The following is a 23524-nucleotide window of genomic DNA, read 5'->3' as shown; positions in this document are numbered from 1 at the left end:
TGTTATTTTTCAAAATAATATTTTTTTCTTTGTTACAAGTCTGGTTGGTTAGTGGTATGTTCACTTTTATTCAGTTAAGTTAAGTTGTCAGGGCTCATTTCCTTAGAGCAGAAATAAATGCCTTTGTTCCTTTTTGGCCTATTACAAGTACAATGCAAAGGTAATTAATACATGTTGTATCATCCTGTAAAACATTTTTTAAAAGGTTTCCGTTAAGTCAATATAGAGTTAAGTTCTGTTTGGATTATTGTTTTAGAACAAGTAACTTTACTCAAGTACTGTACTTAAGTACAATTTTGAGATACTTTTACATTACTTGAGTATTTTAATGCTTTGCTACTTTGTATTTCTACTCCACTACAATTCAGAGGTAAATCATGTACTTTTATTCCAGTACATTTATTTAGTACCTTTAGTTACTTTCCAGATTTTGATTAATAATGTGAAATATAATCAACACTTAAAGGTGACCTATCATGCAAAATGCACTTTTGTACGTCTTTTATACATGAATATGTGTCCCTGGTGTTCCAGGGAACTCACCAAGTGTCAGAAAACACAACCCTCTCTATTTTCCTCCATACCCAAATCTCTTAAAAAGGGGCTGCAACGGATCTGATAGAAACTGATCTAGATTTGAACACTTCTCTGACGTCACAGAAGTGGCGCTACGGCTATTGGGCCAACTCCACCAATCAGGAGGGGACAGCCACGGAAAATGCCATTCCAAAGCGCTGGAGACGCTGTAGTACATATGCCAGGCCTGTAGATGGTGCTGTTCTCACAGAATCTGCCCATGTAAAGACAGTGTTAAATTGAGCGAAATGAGGAATGGCTAAAATGCATGATCTGTTTGGTATTTTGAAAAATAAAAAGTATAAATATGCGTTATATAGGTATGGTCCTACACTATATTATTCAAATATAGCATGATAGGTCCACTTTAAATAAGACTTAGTGCCTTGAGTACATTTGCAATCTACTGTGCAGTATACAAAGGAATTAAAACTAGCTGCACCTTTACCAGCTTTGATAAACACATTAATACATCAATAATTATAATATAAATATAAACATGTATTAGATATGATTCTGGTACTTCTACTTTTACTTAAGTACAATAACTGAGTACTTCTTACACCTTGGCCTGAAAAAAATAGCGTTACAAACTTTCCAAACTTTTGTAATTGCTTAATTCTTTGGAGGAAAAATCCTCTTTTTGGAAATCTACCAGTGACCTCTAATGCCTGCCAGCTTGATCCCTCACACTTCCTGACACATTGTATTTGAGCTCCTCTTCATATATTTAAATTTAGCTCAGCTCATCTAGGCATGTTTAGTAGAAGCCTATGTTACATTTGAAGATATTTTAAGTTGAAATGAAGCCATTGAATGTACATTTATCAATCCTTTATTTGTAAATGTTGTTATTTCTTTTAATATTTTGAATTCTTCATCACTTATTTGTGAATCAACCAGGGAATTGGAGGCGACTCAGTGGATAAAAATGCTCATTAGCTGTCAAGTGTTTGATGTCCACTGGGAAGCAATTAGAAAGTGGTTAATAATGAGAGTAAGATACCTGACCTGCGGACAACACCTTTACACCTTCATGTAATAGTGATAAAACAACACATTATAAATATTGGCTGATTAGTAATACAAATAATTATGTGGCTTTACCTTGTTCTGGCATTTATCATTGTTTTAACTTTCACTCTTCGGCTGTGCTTTTGTGAAAGAACCATGGGGTACTGTCTAAAATACTACATAGTGAAACTTGCCTGTACTGCTACATCCATTGCTAGCATATTTGACTTAGAGCTGTATGTGTACTTCTTCCGCCCATAATCATGATCATTCCCTCATATGTTAACATCCTGAAGATATGTTTAACGTCATACAGCACATCTTAGCTCAAGGCCCTCAAGGCTGCACCCCCCACATGCTCTGAGTAGTTAACTTCACTCTTGGGTGCTTTTTTGAAATAGCAAAACATTTGGTTCAATATCAGTCACCTGCCTGACCAAATTACTTTTTTTTCTATCACTGTACTTTTCGATACTTCCGTCCATTTTTAATCTGGCAATTTAGGGTTTCGGTATCCGAGAGAAGTGCTCAACTGTTTATGATTTGCAGCAGAAAAAAAGAGGCATGTAACAAATAATGTAGCCAAGAGGGCTGATTTGGTGTGTTCAAAGTGAGTCATGCAGGGGGTGAGGATTGATGCCTCTGGAAACACATGACATACAGAATCCATGTTGTTTATTCACATTAGCTATGTACTTTGCCATACAGCATTGTGAAAAACATTTGAGTTCAATTCATGTCATGTGGGGTTCCTTTCTAGGGCTTTGTGCACACAGTAGTTTCGGTCAGTTGTCCATGCTACCTGAAATAACAAAAATATATGCTGTGAGGAAATATGTTTCAGCATTCACTACAAGGTTTTGCTTTTCTGAAATAAATCACGTTTTACCACTGAAACTTTACACATTTGTCTTTCACACTTCTCTGCTTTAATGCTCTGACTACCCACTGTTTGTAATTGTGCTTTACGAAAAAAATATTGTGTCAGGTGAAAGGTCAAAGTGCTACAATGAGCTCCGAAGATATGAACTTTCAGTGACAAAAGTCTCGGTCTGTGCATGTCATTTAATGGAGTGTGCAGATTCTAGTGTTCAATTTTGTAATTTGCGATAACTAAAAAATCAAACATTTCCTAGTCCCTGTTTGAGATGTTCCCATCATTGAATCATAAATCTGTTATTTTTCTGTCTCCAATAACAACATGAATAATGTAATAGGTTGCTCAAAGCTGAAACTATAATGTTCTTCCACATAATACAAAACATCCAATCAGGTTTACTTGTAAATATAATAAATCATATATTACTGCATATTATTTGCGGGGTCTCTATTCCTCTATTGCCAAAATGTGACATCAAAATCTCACTTGGAGCAGTATTATTTTATTAGGCGTTGTTCACGCTGACTAACTTCAATGAATATGCAGAACAACTCCTACCTTACCATGCACCATTATGGAGACCATCACAAGAGCAGGTGGCAATATAAAGGTCAGTTAGATGGTATTATATATAGAGAGAAATTACACCATGGCTATGAAAATTGGCTCACTGTGCTCTATGTGTTGCATTCTGTTTGTTTGTGCAAAAATGTGTACATCTTTAAAGGATATACCCGAAAACAATTGCAATGTTCAGTGTACTTTGTGCAATTATTATTTTTGTTATATTTACAGCCATATTTTGTGCAAAACTACTATCATGTGCAACAACACTAAAACGTACTAGTAGACTGCAGCTAAAAAACCCTTACAATAATTCTTCATTGATCCTGGGGCCCTCTGAATCATAATGCATTTTCATCATCAATAATTTGTTTGTACATACTTACATTGCATCCTCTTCTGTGTCATTCGTTGTGAATTATATGCACCAAAATAAGAACGCCTGAGGCTTATACACAGGGTGCATGTCTATTATTTTTGCATATCATTATGAATCTCTGTGTCAACCAATGTTTGGCTCGCTGTTGGAAAAAGTGTCTAAAAATAGTAATCTCAAATGAAATTATGAGAAAAACACATTTAACAATCCTTCTTATGTGTGCTCTTGCCATACTTTATTCAATAAAAAAAGTAGTGTAGCTACAATATGGCACACTTGTGCAATATCAATCAATTTCCAATGGCATTGTAATGTGTTTTAGTTATACAAAGCATGCTTGTACATTAAACACTTAATAAATACAGTAATTTCTATTAACACTTTAATTCACAAAAAATTACATTTTGCAATTTCCAGGGGCAAATAGTAAAATAAATCTTAAAAACACAATGTGGCGAAGGAAGGGGTCGACACCATTATTCTCCGAAGACCAAACATACCTAGAAATACAAAACTGTCTTACAAACAATTAGGTAGACGGCATGCATACAAAAATATACAACTATTTTCATCATTTCTTTGTAATTTACAATACTGTTTCATTATTGCCAAGCGTTCTATTTTTGTGCTCCTGTTTTGAGGAATAGCTTGCTTTCTCAATCTTCCCTCGTCCCTCTTGGAAAAGTACAATGTACATTCACAATCACTGAGGCACAGCACTTGATTTACAATTTGTATAGGTACCCGAAACATTGTTTAGTCAACGTTGTTTAATGTAATATTAAATATATATATATGCTCAACACTCTGTACACTCATAGAACAAACATACCCCTTTATCATATCACACATGCATAACAAAATGTTGTGTACATCCAAAATAGCTTTAAATTCCTTCATCAACTTACTGAGCGGCTGTACACAACTCCAGCATAATGTTCCAAACCGTTCAACAGAAGCGCGGGGAGGTGGCCATGCAAGTGAGCGATGATTTACAAAGCCCTCCGTCGAGTCTTTGACACGGAAACAAAGTGCTTATTTTCCAGTCATAAACCCTGTTATTTTAACAAGATAAACATATTATTTTGCCTTTTTGTAAGAGCCCTCATCTTTAAAAATAGAGTGGAGAGGGACACAAAGTCTGGGTGCTCCTGCACGGTGAGCGAGGTTGAATGAAAGAGAAGATGTAGAGCCGAGCGAGAAAAATAAGGGTTTTGGTGCCTTTTATCTCCAGCAGAGGGATGCCAGAGGTGTGAGGCACAGGCAGAGTCGATATACGTTTGAGGTTCAATCAACACACTGATCATCAGTCTACCCTAAAAAACCCAAGGACCGGTTTGCGTCTTGAAGAGGAACATTCTGGAAGGAGGAAGAGGTACTGATTAGTAAGTAATAAAACACACGTATGGCAGAGACACAAATGCAAAAAAATAAGTAAGTTACCTTAAGTGAGCTTTGGAGGATCCGGAGGCGATGAAGCTTGTCATTGAGGAGGGGGTCATTGACACGGCGGACAAATGAACGCTTGTACTCGAGGCGGCTGGCTGATCTGTGGTCAGCGGAGCTGGACAGGCTGGTCTGCTCCAGAGCCCGGTACAGATCTCCCAGAGAGTCCGCCTGCATCCTGCAGTCCCGCCGTCCATGGCCTGATGAGAGGACAAGCAATCAACAACGGTTTAACATTACATTGAATTCAAGGATAAGATTCATAAGCCACAAGAAAAAAAAATACAAGTCAACAGCCTGCAGAATTCTTTATTTAAATCTCCTTTTTTAAAACTGAATAAACACACCTACTGTAAGAGACAAACGTTAACAAACTAGTCTTAGCAGTACATTTCTCACCACTCCACTTTGAGGAACTGGCAGTAGCAGCAGCCTGCCTCTGCCCACACATTAACATGGTGTTTTCTACCTGCACAGCGTGAAATGGCTGAAGATTTGGCTTGTCAAGGGACTAAGATAAACCATCTTGCTGTCAACCTGCTTTAATTTTGAGTAACCAGGATTTCTTTTAGGAAAGAAATTATGTAGTAGGGTTTTTTTATATAGTAAAAAATGAATTTGATCCATCTCCGCTGCATTGTAATGTAATAAGATTGAAATACTCAAGAATGTCATGGCAATAAGCTGAATTGAAAAATCATATCATTTTGAACGTGAACAGTTCTTCTGTGAATTGTTTATGGAAGCTCAATTTATTGCAATTATTTTGTGTTTTTCTTTATCCTCTCCCATTTACTCAGATAATATGATCTTCCACTACGCCTCACAGGATGCACATTTCCACTCTTTGTTACTCATCATTCTGTGGTGTGCCGTTCATTATGGTGTCTACAGTCTTCATGAGTGAGGCGGCACAGCTCATACATAAGAATTGACCAGGCCCCCTGTGTTTCATGTTTAGATCCACTGCCCTCTGTTGGCATGATGCTGACACTACACCAGGGCTCTGAATCTGTTTGTCGTCACTCTATTTTGGGGTTTTGGTGGTGGTGTGTTCTGAAGCTTTGAGGCTGTGCTTTGAAATGTATCAAGCTTTATTTTCCGCCTGTTTTGTGTTTCTGTCTTGTCTTTACAGCCAGTGGTGGAGAGAGTGAACGGTAGAGCAATAGATAAATGAGGACAAGAAGAAAGGAGCCCAAGGCGTGCTTCTTTATCCTGTTCAGAATTCAACATTAACATGGGCTGAAAGGGTTCCTCCTCGCTTCACCATTCAAACACCGCCGAGAGGCACAATGACATCTCGATCGAGCATGAGAGAGAGGATAGAGAGAAAGAGGGAGCGTGAGTGTGAGAGAGAGAGTGGACTGCCAAGATAAATCACTACCAAATAAGACACTACATTTCATCTCGCCGCCCTGGAGGTCTTTGAGGGACGGAAAATGGGCTGGCTTCAAATCTAATCCAATAAAGCTATAATAGCGAGTGTTCAACCTTTGACATTCGCTGGCTCTGACTGCCTGTTAGCAGCTTTGATCAAATAACTGATGACAAACAAGCACACTGGCTCGACGCTGTGCAGAGGAAAACACTGATGTTACAGTGAGATTTCAGATCACAGCTATTTCATGTAAAGCACAATACCTCAAATACCCCTTCATCAAAACCAAACCTCATGCAGCAAATATATTGAGGTTTATTGTAGTCATGATCAACAACATTTTAAACTAAATGTTTATTTTAGTTAATTTAGCACCTTAAAAAAAAACTGATTTCTACTTTATTATTTACGTTTTGGATGTTTCATTTTATTTGTGTGAACTTATTACTATATTCTTTCTTAAGTTAGATTGTGTGTTGTTTTAAATGCCAAACTGTGACCATTTTATGTTTAAAAGTCGCTACAATTATACATTGGATATTATTATCTTTAAAACCTTTTTTTTTTTAAATTGACACATTGATAAAAGAGATCACAGAGATCCTGAAAATGTCCATGTTTAAAATGTTAAGTAAAATGTTGAGTGGGACAGCAGAGCGGAACATTTCAAGGATTTTTCCATAATTTCTTCACTTCTCACTTGCAGACTCATTTTCATCGCAGCAGGTGGTGTTGATGTGCTAGAAGAGCCTCAGCTTAGTGGGAAGCACTTCCTGCAGTTGTTATTTAATAAATATTAGCCAACTTAATCCGTAATCATATTTGTCTATTTTCCTTGAAACACAAATATGTAGATAGAAGTTTTTACCAAATCCTAATTTCTTCTTTCTCTTACCATCTGAGCTACTTCACCTTCTCTCCAAGTTTACCCTTGTTAATTTATGAATGATAAATCATCCATGTTTGATGTAGGGTTGCAACTAACAATTATTTATTTGATTTGTCTTCTATTTTTGTTGCAATTCATCAATGTATCCTGTAGTCAGAAATGGCTAATGTCAATAAAAATGTCTACATTATTTTATACTGAAATGTTTAATTGATTATTACATTTGTTTGTTAAATTGTAGTCAATCATTTCTATGGATGAACAAATCAATTAGTCAAGTTTTGGTTCTTGTCTGGTGAACTTCACTATTTTCTCCTACAGGGTTGTAACTTTAAGGGTCTATGTTTCATGTGAAAAGGTGTAAAACTGCTGTGTGTCTGACCACTGCCTCGGGGCCGGTCCAGCTGGTAGTGGTGGGGCTCTCGCTGGTCGGCTGCAGCGGTGGTGGCGGTCAGGATGGCGTGGAGCCCGCTGTCCCGGGGGAGGGTGAAGCTGCGGGGTTTCCCTCCCACGTCTGAGTCGATGCTTGACCTGAGGGGCAGCGGCAGCGCTCGGTACTGTTCCTTCAGCAGGCTGCGCTGGGCGGGCAGGGTGGACTGCCTGCGATACTCCATCGCCAGGTGGTCTCTGTCCTCAGGACGCAGGGGCTCCTCCACTGGGAACGTCTGGAGGTATTGCATCCTCACGTTGCTCTCCATCTGGTCCTGCCAGGAGTTTCGGTGGATGCTCGTCTTCTGCCCGGGGGAGACGCCGTTGTTGCTGCTGCTGCCGTCCAGAGGCTCGGAGTGGAAGTCGTCATGAGAGGAGCGGGACTGGAACGTGTCGGAAGAAGAGAGGTGGCCACGTTTCGGTTCCAGGTAGGGACTCACCTAAACACAGACAGACAGGTTGCAAGTGAAACTGAAAAGTTGTAACATATCTACTGTACTACAGGCTGAAAGACTCACTGAGGATGCCCGGGGATAGGTGTCATATGGTGGTGGAGGACTGTCCTGTTTGGACATCGAGGGCATCTCCATGTCCTCGTGATCACTCTCACTCCAGTAATCTGTCAGTAACAGATTGTTATGTTTTTATTAATACATCAAAATAAAAAACAAGCCCTTTAAAATGCATAAAAGACAATGGACCATGGCTTTTGAGACTGTAGGTATGTTAGTAGCTGATAACATATGAAAAGTTAGGCTACTGAACTGCTGCGTCTTGAAACATCCGCTGTGCCCATAAAATGAGAGGTCTGACAGGTGTAGCTGCAGTGTAGGTGTGATGCAGGTCCAGGTCTGACTACCGTTGAGGCTATATATGGAGAAGGATGAATCTAAGATGTGAGAACTTCTGGAGGTGGCTAGGCTCTAATTTAGTAACATTTCTGGGAAGGAAAAAGCCCCCCTCTTCATGAAACCAAAGACAGACCTGATCTCACCCGCCCACATTTGCAGGGTTTCTACGTAGGCTCCTCAAAATAGAGCACAAGGGCTTGGTTACATCATGTCCTGTCCATTTGTGAGGGGCCAAAGAAAACCAGAATATCAAAAACAACAAGAACGCCTTCAGCCGCTAAGATTAGCATTTATATTCAGCACAAAGCAGATCTGCTGGGATCGGATGTGGAAATTAAAACCGGGGAGAGGTGTTAAAAAGCCTCATTTGCTGATCTGGAATCTGTTTGCATGTTTGAGCAGATGCACTGAGATGCTGCTGTGAACCTGTGATATGTAATTAAAACCTTGTCAAATGAAGAAGTTGCAAAATAATTATCCATGCGTTCGTCATCATTCAGTTATATAAGATTCCTTGATCATGGTGTTTTATATAATTGTTACCAGAGACCTGGGACAGACGGAGAATATTTTGCGGCATGGTGAACAGTGACTAATCTCACCTTGGTCCAGGCGAATTTTCTCCTGCTCGGAGTATCCTGCCACTGCCATACTAAGACGACTCAGCCACCTGTAGGGGGGGAATAACGCTCATGACGCACAGCAGCTTGACATTCAATAAAGCATTTTGTGTGTGTGCGTGTCTCCCTGTTTGACCAATCACCTTACAAAAGTGCTCTGTTCAAGGAGAGTGGGCAGACCCGTAGGGGGATTCAATTTCCGGTCAGAATGTGGCTGCAGATTATTGGGGGAGTTTACAGCATGACCATCACAGCCTCATAAACTCACCGGGACATGTCGTCTACATTTTCCGCCGCAAAGTAGAAGGTCTTTATCTTCGGATGGCAAGCCTTGAAAGCACTGAAAGAGAACCAAGGAGTATATTTAAATCATATGTAAGCACAAGAGCGGGGACCTATAGCTCATTAACATATGAATACAGAAGATTGCCGAGGTAAACGGGCACACACACACACACCCACACCCACACACACACACACACACACACACACACACACACACACACACACACACACACACACACACACACACACACACACACACACACACACACACACACACACACACAACAATTCAGGCTGACACGAAAACAGCAAGACGTTGCATCATAAAATAAACGTCTCTGCTTATTTTCAATTGCTGTAGGGATGTCTGAGTCAGTTTCATCAAGCATGCTCGTCCTTGCATACACACACAATCCTGAAAGCCAGATGCTGATGGGCATGGTTGAGATATATATGTGAAGGCAACACCCTTAACATGATTTTCAAGTCATAAGAGAACAAAATTCAGTTTTACATTTCTACTCTAATAACTGATTTTATTCCATAATCCCGTATATGTACTACTGGTAGTTTCAGTCCTCTGCATCGATTACATTCTCATATCCACAGTTATAATAAGGCCATAAATGTGTGCACCTGCTGTCTTACTATACTAAAATGCTGCTGGCACAGTTTGCAAGTGCAAACAGTTTGAGAGTCAGATGTCCTCTGTAAATTGTCCGTTTTGCGTGGTCAATCCCACAAATTATTCAATATATATGCCAGTTTTTTTCCTGCCGAGAGGCAATTTGCACAAGGTTACCGCTGCACTGAAAACACATTTGTAGGATTGTAAATTCAACGTGAGGTCTCTGCTGTCAGTTTTGTGAAGGTTTTTATCTATTAGTATTAACTTTTGCCATATGTTTCGGCTAAACGTAAAGCTAATCTAAGGAAATGTATCCTTGGGGTATCCAGGAGGAAATCAGTACTTACTACTTCCTTCTGCACTCAGTGGCACGATCGATGTTGAACTCTGGGAGGCTGACAAAGCCCTCTGCCTTCTCATCCTGTAATGCAAAGCAGAGAAAAATCACAGTGTCACATAGTTATTAAACAATTCACAAGTAATGCTGTTAATTGCTCTACTTTAAAAATCATCGACAATCATTTGTACCTCCTCGTTCATGTACCAGTACAGACAAGTGTCTTTCAGGATGAACCAGTACTTCTTCCACTTCTGTGAAAAATAGGTTTTAGCATCTTTCTTTTTCCACAGCCAGCCCTCGCAGTCGCCCTGACCCAGGTCTCTGCAGGAAATCCGCCGCTTGCTGATTGAAGACATGGGACTTGCTGCTGCAGGCGCCAGCAGGGGAGCAAGACAGATGGGGGTGTCAGAAAACACTCCTCCAAAAACACCTGCTCGTGCTTGAGCTTGAGCACATGTGAGCACTCAAGGATATCTCCTTACAAAATGCTCTCACCTTTGCACTTCTTCTTTGACCTTGACATCAGCGAGGAACGCTCAAACACCTGCAAAGCAAACAAGAATGATGAAACAGGAGGATCCCAGCTCTGCTAAATGCTCCTGCTTTTATGCTAGCTTACGACACATTTAAAAAAAATGTAATGCTCAGACATAGGGGACTGACATGGTAGAGGGAGGCCGAGTCGGAGCTGGATGTGGACAGGGACACTTCCATCTTCAGGGCGGGGACCAGCGTGTACTGGGTGGGGCTGCTTCCTCGCTCAGTCTTCCTCCTGTTCTGACTCAGGCTGCGTCCCAGCAGGAAGCCCTCCCCCGGGGCTTTATCTTCACTCGCAAATCGCAGCAGGGAGTTCTCTGCAGGGACACAACAGAGCAACACTCAGTCCTGCACACACACACACACAAACATTTTACGTCATAATCGACTACAAAATGCCTATACGGTTCCACTGAGTGTGTTTGAATTACAACATGCTGCAATAATAAAGAGTAATAAATAATAAAATAAAGAGTGATTTTCCATCAAGACTATGAGCTGTTATTAATTGTGGACCGATATGGGTCTTTCAATGGCAAATGCCTATATTTAGAGAGCAGAATGGATGTTGATTTTTTTCTTAAAATAATTTAAGAGCAATAAATGACATCTGACTTATTTTACATTTAATTAACAGTACCTTAAAAAACTGCGTTTATCAATAGATATCAGAATCTTCTCCAGAGACAATACATATCTTTTAAAGAGGCCCTATAATATATTTTGGGGTTGCTCTCTCCCGTGGTGTGTTATATAGGTAGTTGTGCATTTAAATGGTCTGCAAAGGCTAAAATCCAAAGTTCCCACCAGAGGGAATTTCTCTCCCACACACTCCCCCCCAGCCTGAAAGGCCTCCATTGGACTCCTTTGTTAACTTCCATAACACAGTGACGACAGTAAGTAACAATCACACTTCTATTGGGTAGTGCCGCAACCTTTATATATACAAACAGTCTATGGCTACAACGCCACAATACGCGATAGGCTAAGGGAAGGGACCTCTTTAAGCGGTTGACCAATCACAACAGAGCCGGCAAGCTAACCAATCAGAGCTGAGTGGGCTCAAAGACCTTTGTGACGTTAAGGCATATAAACATGTCACAGTAAACAATACAATCATGAAACCTGAAAATGAGCATAATATGGCCCTTAAACTTACACACATAAATGTAACAATGCTTAGTGGCTTTCCCTGGTGTTCTACTGTTTATACAATATTATAAACAATTAATAAACAATAAGCCTTGTGAGCACACAAATCAACATTTTATTTTTGGTCTCGCAATACACTCAAAGCACATATAACAAGAGTTTATGTCACAACACTGACAATAAATTATGATGTAATCTACTGTAAAACCAGTCAGTTTGAAAAGCTCTCTTTCGAAATGAGGTGCTGATGTTTCAAAAGACTACCTACAGAAGAAGGCTGTTGTCAGGCAGGAAGCCCTCAAAACTTCCAAATACTGTCTCTTGTAGATAAATATAGCACATTCACTTTTTTTTGGAAAGCCCAAAAGAGCAAAATATCACCATCATCCCCAGAGGAAACAAAACCATCAATCAAGTATTTCTTTGAGACTGAAATAAAGCAGTTCATTCTCCTCCCACTCATTTACCACCTAGACCCACAGTTACCAACAAAATGTGCAAATCTCAGGATATATTTCTACAGTTGCCAAAGCAACGGTGTACTTTTTATATCCAAACAGCGAGAAACGGCAAAGCTGAGAGCGAGAGGAAGGGAAAATTGGAGCAGTGGTAGATTGCGAACACATGGAGGAGATCGAGGCACAAACTGATATCCAGCATGTTATCGGTTTTGACAGACCAGCTCATCCTTCTATTTCTTGGCCCAGAGATCTGAGAGGGTGAGGATATTATGAGATATCCACCCACTCACCTTAGCTCCCTGTCCCTCTCTGTCTCCCTCCTTTCTCTGCCTCCCTTTCTGTTTATCTCTCCCACTGCCTCCCACTCACCTCTCCTGCTCTCTCTCTTTAGCTTGGCCAGGTCTTCGTTGTCTCCCACCCAGTTGTATTCCACCGGCATGGAGATGGGCCTGAGCCTCCCTGCAGCAAGGAGGCGCAGGGAACGTCAATATAACACAGCGGCCCACACACACATCAAACAGCTGCAGACGTCTCATAAACATCTCAAAAGCGTCACATTCGCAGGGCTCTGAGCTGTCGGCTCTCACAATCATAGCAGCGAGGCTTCAGACGAGGCCGAGGTCTTACCATAGGTGGGCGTGCTTCCCCTGCGGGCCAATGAAGCCTCTTGGTTCTGGTCGTACTCGTAACAGTACAGTATAGCATCTTCCTCCACCAGAGGAAATCGCCGCCGACACTCCTGGTCCAGATAGGAGTTTGGTGACTCAGATCCCTCGGCGACATGGACCACGTCCGATTGAGGATCTTCCTCGGACAGATTTCCCTTGTCATCTCTGAGGCAATGGAGAGGAAATACATTTAATGCCAGTGAAGATATTGATAATAAGAACCAACATCTGTAGCATGTAGAGCAGGGGTGCCCAAACTACCGCCCGGGGGCCAAATGCGGCCCGCGGACCATTTTGAGTCGGCCCTCAGTAAATTAAAAAAGTATAATGGAGTATGGCCCACAAATGGAGCTTGTGCTTGTCTTATATTGGACTTCTTAAATATGAATGTAAAAATATATTACACAGTAATATTCATGTGTTAATAAGACCACTTTTCAAATAAATTCATTCAATTAAAGTTGGAAACATTTTCTAACATATCTTCGTTGATAAGAAAAAAGCCCAATGACTTATTTGCAACAAGCTTCAAACCACTGTTTCCCCTAGTCATAGCAGCGGTGCTAAGGCACGTGGGCCCAGCATAATGTGAGCGTGTGGAATCTTTCAGTGTGTGCGCGTGCAAAGTGTGCCCCGCCAATTTGTTTCTATGTGTCTGCCAGCACAAGAAAGGCTCCTGAGGCCTAGTACCAGGACCGGTTCTAGCCAATTTGCTGCCCTAGACAAGATTTTAGGCGAGATTTTATATGTAAAGAATAAATGAAAAATCTCTACAAAAGACAAATACACTACAAAAACAGAAAATTATTGACATAGGTAATATACGTCAAAATGGCAATGGAAAACACTGACACCCTTCCTATTTCTCCTTATTATAATCTATCATAGGCTTCTGTTTTAAGGGATGAGCTGCCAACACTCACAAGCATCATTTACCTACATTTGATTGATTTTGCCAACTTATTACTGAACTTATGACGCAATATACCTCTAGTGAGTGGCCCAGCCCTTCGTATATTTTTCTGTATGTGGCCCTCGGTGAAAAGGGGGCTGAAGTAGTGTCAAAAACAGTCAAGTTTTTTCGTTAAAATGTTGAATCTGGCAATATTCTGTACAGTTTATCTGTTGTGGTCAACAAAGCCCAGGAAAAGAACAAAGCACAAAGAACAAAGCAACAATGTGTCCTTATACTTTCCAACTTATTCATATCTGTGGCCATTAGTCCTAAGTTCATTGGTTCTGTTGTAAAATTAAATAAAAATGCCACTAATGGATAAACTAAAAAGACTGCTCCATCGGACTTTCAATAATAAAAAAACTCAGCAGTTATTTAGTAATGCAGGCACGTCTATATGTTTTGTTTGTGTAAGTGTGAGTTCACCTGGGGGTGTAGGGTTCTGCGGGGGGAGGGGGGATGAAGAGGTCCTGCAGGGCACAGCTACTCCTCCTGGATGGAGTACTTAAAGTGCTGGTGGGGGTGGCGACGCTGCTGCTGGGGCTCTGAGGGAAGATTGGCTGTGTTTGAGTGAATGTGTGTGTGTGTTTGTTATGTGTGAGCATGAGCAAAAGAGAGAGGGACAGGCCGACAGAGAGAGAGAGAGCGAGAGAGGAACAGTTACAAAAATTAACACATAGAACATTTGGAGTTCACCGCAGTCCAGTCAGTTTGTCAGTCAGGGACCATTTGTTCGCTTCACACTGTGTTGCTGAGCTTCTCAACCGTGAAATGAGTCGTGTACTGTACGTTTTCTGATGCTCCACTTCTAACGAGTGCACACAAGAAGACGGGTGAGTGCGCAGTCTAATCGCCATTCTCATTCAGGTCAAGGAAAATCTGGTCGTAGCCTACATAATCTGTTAAACAGCTCATGTTCATGTTCCTAGTTTATACACGATGCCTTTAAAACTAAATATTTATTATCTTTGAGCTACATTTATGATATGATTATATCAGCAACTTCACTTCGGTGAATTGTAATCAAATCATAAGAAGCCTGTTGTGCAGTGATAAAACATGAACTTCTACAAAAAACACTTTAGAGCTTATTAAATGAGTAAGAACTGAGACTCTTACAAGAGTAGAATACTAATGTGTCACTGCTCAAACTATGCAAATATGTTGCGTAACTCACAGCTGACTAATATCAGCAATGTATTAACGGGAGATGTGCTCCATCATTAGACCATTATGTGCGTTAGAGCTACAGCAGGGCTTCTACAGCACACAATGTTCTTTTCAATAACTTAACAGACTACCTTGACATTGTTAATTTTAGTCACATTGCAGAGCAGAACACATTAGTTTCTATGATGCCACCCCCACCCTTTCTGTCCTTTAAAAAATACCAGAAGGAGAGCAAATTTGATTTAGGTGGAGAAGAAGAATGAGGATGTGTAGTGAAGGGGGAGGAGGCTGAGCAGGACAGAGCTTCTGGGCCTCAGGGGGGAGAAAACATTTTCTCTGGCCTAGGACTCAAAGAAAGGCTGGGCTCCATTAATACGCAGCCCTCTCATTTCCACCCATTCTGGCTCAGTCGCACGGTCCTAAAAATGTGCTTTGTTTGGCCGAAGTAGGACAACAGATGCCACTGAGGCCTGAAATGTCACATTGTGAATGACTTATACTGGAAACTCCAACCAATTAGTAGCAGGTAGTGCTACATAAAGGAAGTGGAACCTTTAAAAAGAATACCTGGGCAATTCAGTACAAAACCCATGGCAACAATTAACTCTCTGAAAAGGATTTGTTTTACAAAGCTAATTTAAGATTTAGGGATCATTTTGTTAAAATAATTGATTGCACCCTATTGTCAAAGTGGTAGTAAAGAAGAGACTCTACAGTAGAATAGCGTAAAAAATGGACACTATGAAACGTCCCAAGTTAATTACTTGCATTTTGATAATAATTTTTGTTTATCAGGTTTTTTAAATGTCCTGTTTGAATAGGAAAATAAGGCATTATTTTAAATAATAGAAGAACAAATCCTTCAGTAGAAAACTGTTCTGGCTCAGTGATGCAAATTGTCAGAATAAAATTGATGTTTTCCTTCCACTCTGAAAATGACAGGAGCAAAATAGTCCAAAAGAAATGGACCACTGCATGACAACACATGCTTCTGCCAGAAGTGTCTCGCTCTCGCTCTCATTTTTATTTATTTTTTTAAAAGATAATTATTTTGTTTTTGTCTCTTTATTTAGAACAGTCCCAAGAGAAGAAAGGGAAAGAAAGGGGATGAAATAGAGCAAAAAAACGGAGGTCAGATCCAACACGGGTCATGTTTTCTTTGAACCCAATCTTCACTTTGTACTATTAAAACTTGATCTTTTGCTATGTCTAATGTCCAGAGTCTTTGGGGTCTTGTTTTTTTAACAGACCGAAATACAGAGATATACACATACAAGTACATATTGACACACCAACAGGCATGCACAAACATATCTGTGGAGGGTGAAAGTGGTCATCATACTTGCAGGGCCAATGGTTTCCATCTCATGTTCTTGAGCAGCGCAGGGGTCGATGTGAGCGTGCTCTGTGGGCGTTTCTTCAGCGTCAGGGTGACACCTGCAGGGTCCCCACGCAGTAAGTTCACCAAGTTCTTCAGCTGCCAGCCCACCTAGCAAACAACAATCATGTGATGAGTGATTTCTCGACACACAGGCATTCCCCTGACTCAAGCTTTAACATGAACATCCAGTAGGTGACTAGTACAGGGATTCAATGTACATCCACTCCAGTTGCCATTTGAAATACTTAGGTGTCAAAAAGTTTCCCTTCACACATGTCTTGGATAGCCTTTTGTTATGCCCAGCCTACTTTCATGCTGTTGTGGTCGTTATTTTAATAATAGACAAGATCTTGATGGTTGTAAACTGCAGCACAGCCTCTGAGTTTGATGATGAGGTTTTGAAATGCAGAGTGGTGTGCTGAAGGGCATCTTGTACACCTCCCGTATTATCCGCCTGCAGGCGTTGTGATGAAGTGGTAAACCCGATGTTATGTACAGCTGCATGTCTTGTAAATAGTCTTTAGCCCAGTTTTTATGACATTTGGCACAAAAACATCTCGCCCAGAGAAACACGGTCTGCAGCTGAACCAAATATGCCAGGTTCAGTTTGGTGAAGAAAATATCCTCTCTTGCTTGGCTGACTGCTCCGAGTCTCAGTACATTTTATGTGTTCAGAGCAGCCTGAGAAACCGGGCACTGGCCTAGCAATCACTTTGTTCCTTTCCAAGTCATTTTTCACCTTGGCAACCACTACACAAAAAATCTTCACACAGAAAGTGCATTAAAATATACCGACAGGCTGAAACAGACACTTTGATACTCAAAGGCAGCTTCTACGATAAGAAATGCTGTGTCAGACCATATAAAATGTGTTTATTGAATCAGTAATCATGATTTTTAGCTTCTTCTTTTTTTCAAATATCTACTGATTTGCCTTGGTAAATGCTTTTTATTCTTCAAAACGTGTTTCACATAAACCGTCATCCCAATGGTTTTCCTTCTTTAATCTCCTTTCTGGGATTTTTTTTTAACACTGCAGTGTCAAGATTTACCATCCTTTTGTGTCTGAAGCCCTCCTCATTTATTGACCTGCACCAGAAATTCAATCTATTTTTGCTGCCTAGAGTTATTTATGTCTGACATGCAGTCTTAATTCTTTTTTTTACAGCCTTTCAATCATGTGCCCAATAGCTTATTCAACATGAGATAATACACTTTGAGTGTTAATCAAAAGGCAGCTTTTGCCTGGGAGGAGTTTTTCCTTCATTACTTTCCTTTGGTTGATGCAACTCCTTACCTCAGCACTCATTGCTTCTCATGATCGTTCTTAGACTGCCTCCCACAACAAACACGTCTAGTTCAAAACAGTGTCAACTTGTTTCTCCAAATGTTTCATCCTAACTAATGCCTCCCACTAATGGGATGTTTAGAAACAATTAAACACCAGGAATGTGTTCTGAACTTTAGACCACAGTATATTAAATGTATTAATAATGTTAAAGCTGGTTATGGCCGTCATTATGAGTGACAGTGCATTTGTGATGTGACGGACACGTCTACTCAGTTTTCATATTGCCATCATCGACCACTTAAACTTTCAAACTCACTCAGCTGCTGCTCAATTCTGCAGCACGACATCTTTTCTTCACCAACACCTATCACCGAATATAACAACATACAGCAAGTACAACAATATAACCCTCACTGCATAGTTAATACATAAGTAACAAACATGAATAAATATTAGATGATACAAGACAACTGATGTCAGTGAAGCTGCGGAGTTGGAAAGCTGCTGCCAATCAAAGATGAATAACATAAATCATGACTGGTTTTGTGCAAGTCGAGCCTTCTGACTCATCATTAACGTAATTAATTACACCTGTGCTTTTCCTGCTATGACAGTTTAAGTAATCTGCAATGGAAAGGTCCGTTGGGATCCAGTGTAAATCTTTTGGTTCCCCATGAGGAGAATGCAACAACACCTCCGCACTCTTGCTTTAGTCAGCCTTCAAACTGCGCTTCAATGAGATGAAAGAGTCTTGACACCAATTTCAACTCTGCATTTGCACTTGTTCTTTGTAGAAATGGCTGCATTCAGTGGGTGAGTTGACTGACTGAAATGAACCTGACTTGAGCTTTGTAATTATCATTCGTCTTGCTGTTGCACACACAAGTAGCAATTATTTCAGACAAAGGCTGCAGTATTTAAATAGTGCGCCACCAAAAGCTTTCATTTCCACTGAATTTGTACAATGCTATGTACAACAATGAATTGCAACATCCCCAGCAAAGGACCTTTGTTGCATGTCATTCCCCATCAGTCTTCACTTTTGTCTTCCTGTTATGTCTCTACTATGTATCTTATATAAACAAAACTACATTTAAAACAAATGCACCAAAAAATGTGCTTAAAATGAACTGTTTGAAAGTTGTCCCTCTCTAATAGGAGCAACCAAACTATTTCAAATGTTGAGGAATGTCAAAGAAGCACAGTCTACACACAGCCACCAGGTCCTGAGGAGGGGTGTAATTAATGGTAAATACAACTGTGTAAGTGCCTCATGGGTATCTGGGAGGTTAAACGTTACTACAGTGTTCTGTCTGGGGTTTTTTAAGGGCCCTAAGCAGGTACCTCTCAATGGACTCATGTGGTCATGTAATCACAAGTTCAATGATTTCAACTGACCATCCATCGGACCCTCCAACGGGCAAATAAACACATTTAACCAGAGATAAATATCCGCATCCTACAAAACGACCTATAAGAGGCACTACAGCCATCCACTTATACAGGAACCGCTCGAGAAGAGCTAACTGTGGATGTTCTGCAACTGCATACACACAATCTGAGGCAGGTTCTTTACAAAACAAGCATATTATGCAAAAATATATATATTTTTTTTTATAGCACTTAAAAGGTTTGGCTTATTTAAAGTGAATGTACTTGCTTGATTCTTGCTATGCCGAGTTTGTATCCTCATTGACTGATAAAAGAGTCAGTTAATTGAAATGTTATGGTATTAAACAAAATGGTATTTGGATAAACAATCTTCAAATGCAAAATGGACATAATTTAGGCAGTAAATATAATAAACACATCAAATAAATAATGGCCTTACCACTGTTTGAAGATTGACCTGAATGACTTCATCTCCAGCATGGATTTTCTTGCAGCGGTCAGCCAGAGACTGATGGACAGACAGAGAGTCATTTACTGCAGCTCCATTTCACGGCACAGCTTACTGTGACACCACCATAAGTGACACACCTCACTCCACAAATTAAACTACAAGTGAATGGGCAATGAGGCCAAGAACACAAAGAGGCTTGTACTTACTCCTTCTGTTGTCCCGGTGATTACATGCAAACCATCATATGTTGATTTGATATACATGCCCTGAGGGAAGAAAGCAAGAATATAAATGATTACATCACAAAGCAAACTTAAGGCTCTTTTAACAAAATGCATTTGCAGCCATTTGCAGAACAAACCAGGGCTATTGCAATCCATTTGTGTTAATCTGCTCGTAGTGCAAGAAAGGAGTAGGAGTTTTGATTTGTCTCAATTATTTAAAAAATATATATATTAAGCTGCAGTGCAAGTCAAAACTGTTTTACTGAGCTTGGCTTTGCAAATGTTAAAATGACAAAAGAAAGGTTCTTAAAGGTGGGGGAGGTAGGTAAACCGGCTCCAGTGTGCTAGAATTTGAAAATACACAACCAGAAAAAATCTGCCACCAGTTACTTTAGCCGGGCCGGCTAAAATCATTGGTCGTGCTTTTTACAGTACCACGGCTTCCACAGATGACATTTTTTTATGGACTTTTTGTCAAAGCACTTAAGATATTCATTGATATTGGGATGTTAAGAGCATTCCATGGAATATAACAAAAAGTGTATCTCGAGCCGGTTTCTCAAACTTACCTACCCCACCTTTAAATAATATTTTCAAACATAAAAAGGCACAATATGATTTGTAGTGAATCCACTCAAAGCTTTTTAAAGCAGACTGAATCAAACATGGAGGATTCTTTTTCTGCACATACGGTTGTCTGTATAAGAGCTAAAAGTTTCCACTAAAAGGGGTCTAAAAGGCATACTCACAATCATACAAACACACACCCGGACACACATTCGCACACAGATGTGCATGAGTAAACATGTACACTCTCACACAGATACACAGAAGCAGCATGCCAGTCTTCAAGATGAGTGTAAGAGGTTTATTTTTAGGCCACTTGTGTTCAGGTTTCACTGAACGGATGAGAGAACATCCATGCCCCCTGCTAGCGTTTGTGTGGGAGTGGGGCTTTTATTGTGGCCCAGAGCAGGGCGCTCGTGCCTGAGTATAGGTCAGTGGGAAGATGGAGTCCAACCACGAGCTTATATTGTTATAATGTGGTGGGAAAAAGAGATGTCCCTGCCACTAAATACAGAGCCTATGTTTGTCCCCAGAATGAGTGTATTCGTCATGAGTTGCATGCAATTACTAATTTAAGCATTTTCTATTTTGTTCATTTTAACCTTCACCACATGTTTTCTATGTTGAATTTTATCACCTGACTCATATGCCCACAAGCTCAGGAAAAACCTAGTTTTAGGACGGCTACAGTGAGCTTAATTTGACACTGGACAGTAAAGCAGAGCATCTTCTTTATGTCTTTTTTCATTACTCTCTCGTTTTTAAACGTTAAATGCTACAACGAATCATTTGGATGAAAATCGTGAACAGCAAGGGCTCTTATTAACCCAAGAAAATGTGGAGTTAAGATGTCTTCTATATCTCGTCTAATATTTCAGATCCCTCAAAACATGTGCAACAAAACCAAAAGTATTTGCATGACTTGTTATATTTAGAAGTATATCAACAAATATTTTTCTTTCATTCTTTACAATTTAGTTCAACCAACTTAGCCTGTGTGCTCCATGTTGCCAAAATTGTAGAGGTTTACAAACTCTGATAAAGCTGGCAGAATCAAATCAGGCAAGGTTAGTATTAGTGATTGAGCAACTGAATTGTTTATGTTTGCAGTGAGTGAGATGCATGCTGCAGGATCATTTGCACCTGCCATATTTGAATCAAACTCATGCTGTTTCCATTTCTGTGATTAGTTTTTCCACCATCCATCATTATTAGTAGTATGTACTTTACTGTTTTGGTAGCTTTTGCCTGTGTTCATTTCATCAAACCTGAAAAACAATTTAACAATTTAATAAAAGCGTACTCAAGTGTAATAAAGATAATAATTGAATAGGCACGTACCACATGTGTGGTAGGGTATTGGGTTTGTACGATTGTTACATTGTTGTGATTACTGCAATTTATTTCTTGCAATTTTCCTTTAATTTGTCAGGCTGGTATTTAAAATAGAGCATCCTCAAATGGGTAGGATGGTCAATTAGGAACTCAGCATGGTAATTACACCTTGTGGTTTCTTCTTACCTGTATCTATTTATAAATCACTCTTTTTTGGGCACGGGTAGCCAAATGTTAGAGGTATTTGCCTTTCTGCTAATGGAATTTAATGGCGATCAGAAACCGTATCACCGTGCAAAAGGAAGCGTGCATCCACTCATTAATGCTTACTCGTTGGCGAGTGTAGTTCAAAAAGAAAATAAATAGCTCCTACAAGAAACAGCTCACAAATGGCAACTCATATCAATTTAGATGACTAAATAGCACTACTTGTAAAACGAAAATATGTACTATTTTGGGGTGATCTGTCTGAGTCTGACGGGGATAGCCTTACCAGTCCTTCAGTAGATTTTATGTTGGCTAGCTGCACGACCTCCAGATGTGCAGCCTGGGACACCATGGGATCCGAGGACAGAGCGATAATCTGGTCGCACACTTCTGACAGAGTTTTACACTGGGGAGGGCATATAAGGGATGAGTAAAACCTTAAAGAACGGGCATTAGATATGTATTTACATCGGATCCAGTGTAATAAAGTCAGAGACTCACCACATGCAGGATTTTGTTTTCGGTTTCGTACACAGAGCATTCCTGGGGAACATTCAAAGAGCACTGTTACCTCCAGAGAATGTGTCAAAATTGGGTTATTATTGGCATTTTTTGCTGTAGGTGGTTTTAAGCAAAAACCGAGCAGCTTGGCACCTATAACCCCCAACACTCCCACACAGACATGCACAAACACAAAACAAATGAATCATCATTGCGGAGGCATGCCTCTCTCTCTCTCTCTCTTTCTCTCTCTGCTAGTCTTCCTCTCTCAGCCTTCAACTCTCTCCCTATCACCCTATTTCACTCCCACCTGCAATTTTTCCTATTTACATTTTGCTTTTAACTTGATATAAACATTCTCATCCACAGAGACCGTCCTAAAACCAATTAAACATCACTTGGGTCATTATTAACAGATTCTGGAGGGTTGCAAAGGGATCATCATGTTTAGGCCGAATACAGATGTACCAGTAATAAAACATGTGATCAATTGTAACATTTCATGTGATCTGCAATGCCTTTTTGTTTTGCTGAGACACCTGAATTTCCCTACGGGGATCAATAGGGGTTTATCTTATCTTAAATATGTAATCTAGTAATCTATGTAAACCAGAATATTTGTGCATAAACAGAATAAAGTTCACATTTACATCCATGGTTATCTGACCTGAAGTCATTAAGTGAGACATTTCTTTAGTTTATCTGCATCAATTTATCAATTGTTCAACCATTTATAAACCAGTTTTCATACATCAACACAGGCTCACTATTTGGCAAGATGACTAAGCCTTATATTGGCTACCTAGCTTACTTCGTCTTCTTCATCAGCCAGCAAACCCCTAAAGTGTGGGTACCACTTTACAATAAGACTACCCTTATTTAAGGGTTTATGAATAGTTTGTAATTCATTTATTAATTGGGTTGTGAACACTTTATAAATCATTAATAAGCTT

At 40.0% G+C, this 23524-nt stretch overlaps 1 protein-coding gene across 5 annotated transcripts in view; it reads right to left on the bottom strand.

Annotated features, from left to right (window-relative positions):
* Nucleotides 1-3629: 3629 nt before the first annotated feature.
* LOC307017603 (connector enhancer of kinase suppressor of ras 2-like) overlaps nt 3630-23524 on the bottom strand; it is a 38116-nt gene continuing 18221 nt past the window's right edge. For 3 of the 5 annotated variants that reach the window (XM_079647225.1, XM_079647222.1, XM_079647224.1), the window contains exons 5-22: nt 22572-22613; nt 22357-22476; nt 19944-20003; nt 19726-19794; nt 16565-16711; nt 14479-14612; nt 13057-13262; nt 12799-12888; nt 10943-11133; nt 10775-10823; nt 10468-10646; nt 10287-10360; nt 9295-9366; nt 9009-9076; nt 8074-8174; nt 7509-7995; nt 4857-5059; nt 3630-4772 (exon numbers count right to left, since the gene is read on the bottom strand). In XM_079647225.1, coding sequence (XP_079503351.1) covers nt 4725-4772; nt 4857-5059; nt 7509-7995; nt 8074-8174; nt 9009-9076; nt 9295-9366; nt 10287-10360; nt 10468-10646; nt 10775-10823; nt 10943-11133; nt 12799-12888; nt 13057-13262; nt 14479-14612; nt 16565-16711; nt 19726-19794; nt 19944-20003; nt 22357-22476; nt 22572-22613 — 2340 coding nt within the window. In that variant the 3' untranslated portion in view covers nt 3630-4724. The remainder of the gene's footprint in view (nt 4773-4856; nt 5060-7508; nt 7996-8073; nt 8175-9008; nt 9077-9294; nt 9367-10286; nt 10361-10467; nt 10647-10774; nt 10824-10942; nt 11134-12798; nt 12889-13056; nt 13263-14478; nt 14613-16564; nt 16712-19725; nt 19795-19943; nt 20004-22356; nt 22477-22571; nt 22614-23524) is intronic. The other 2 variants (XM_079647223.1, XM_079647226.1) reach the window with 2 other exon arrangements.

This window comes from Notothenia rossii (genome assembly GCF_949606895.1).
Source record: "Notothenia rossii genome assembly, chromosome: 9".
In the NCBI taxonomy this organism is placed as follows: Eukaryota; Metazoa; Chordata; class Actinopteri; order Perciformes; family Nototheniidae; genus Notothenia; species Notothenia rossii.
The sequence above is the reverse complement of the archived record's forward strand: the minus strand, read 5'-3'. Positions and strand labels throughout refer to the sequence as shown.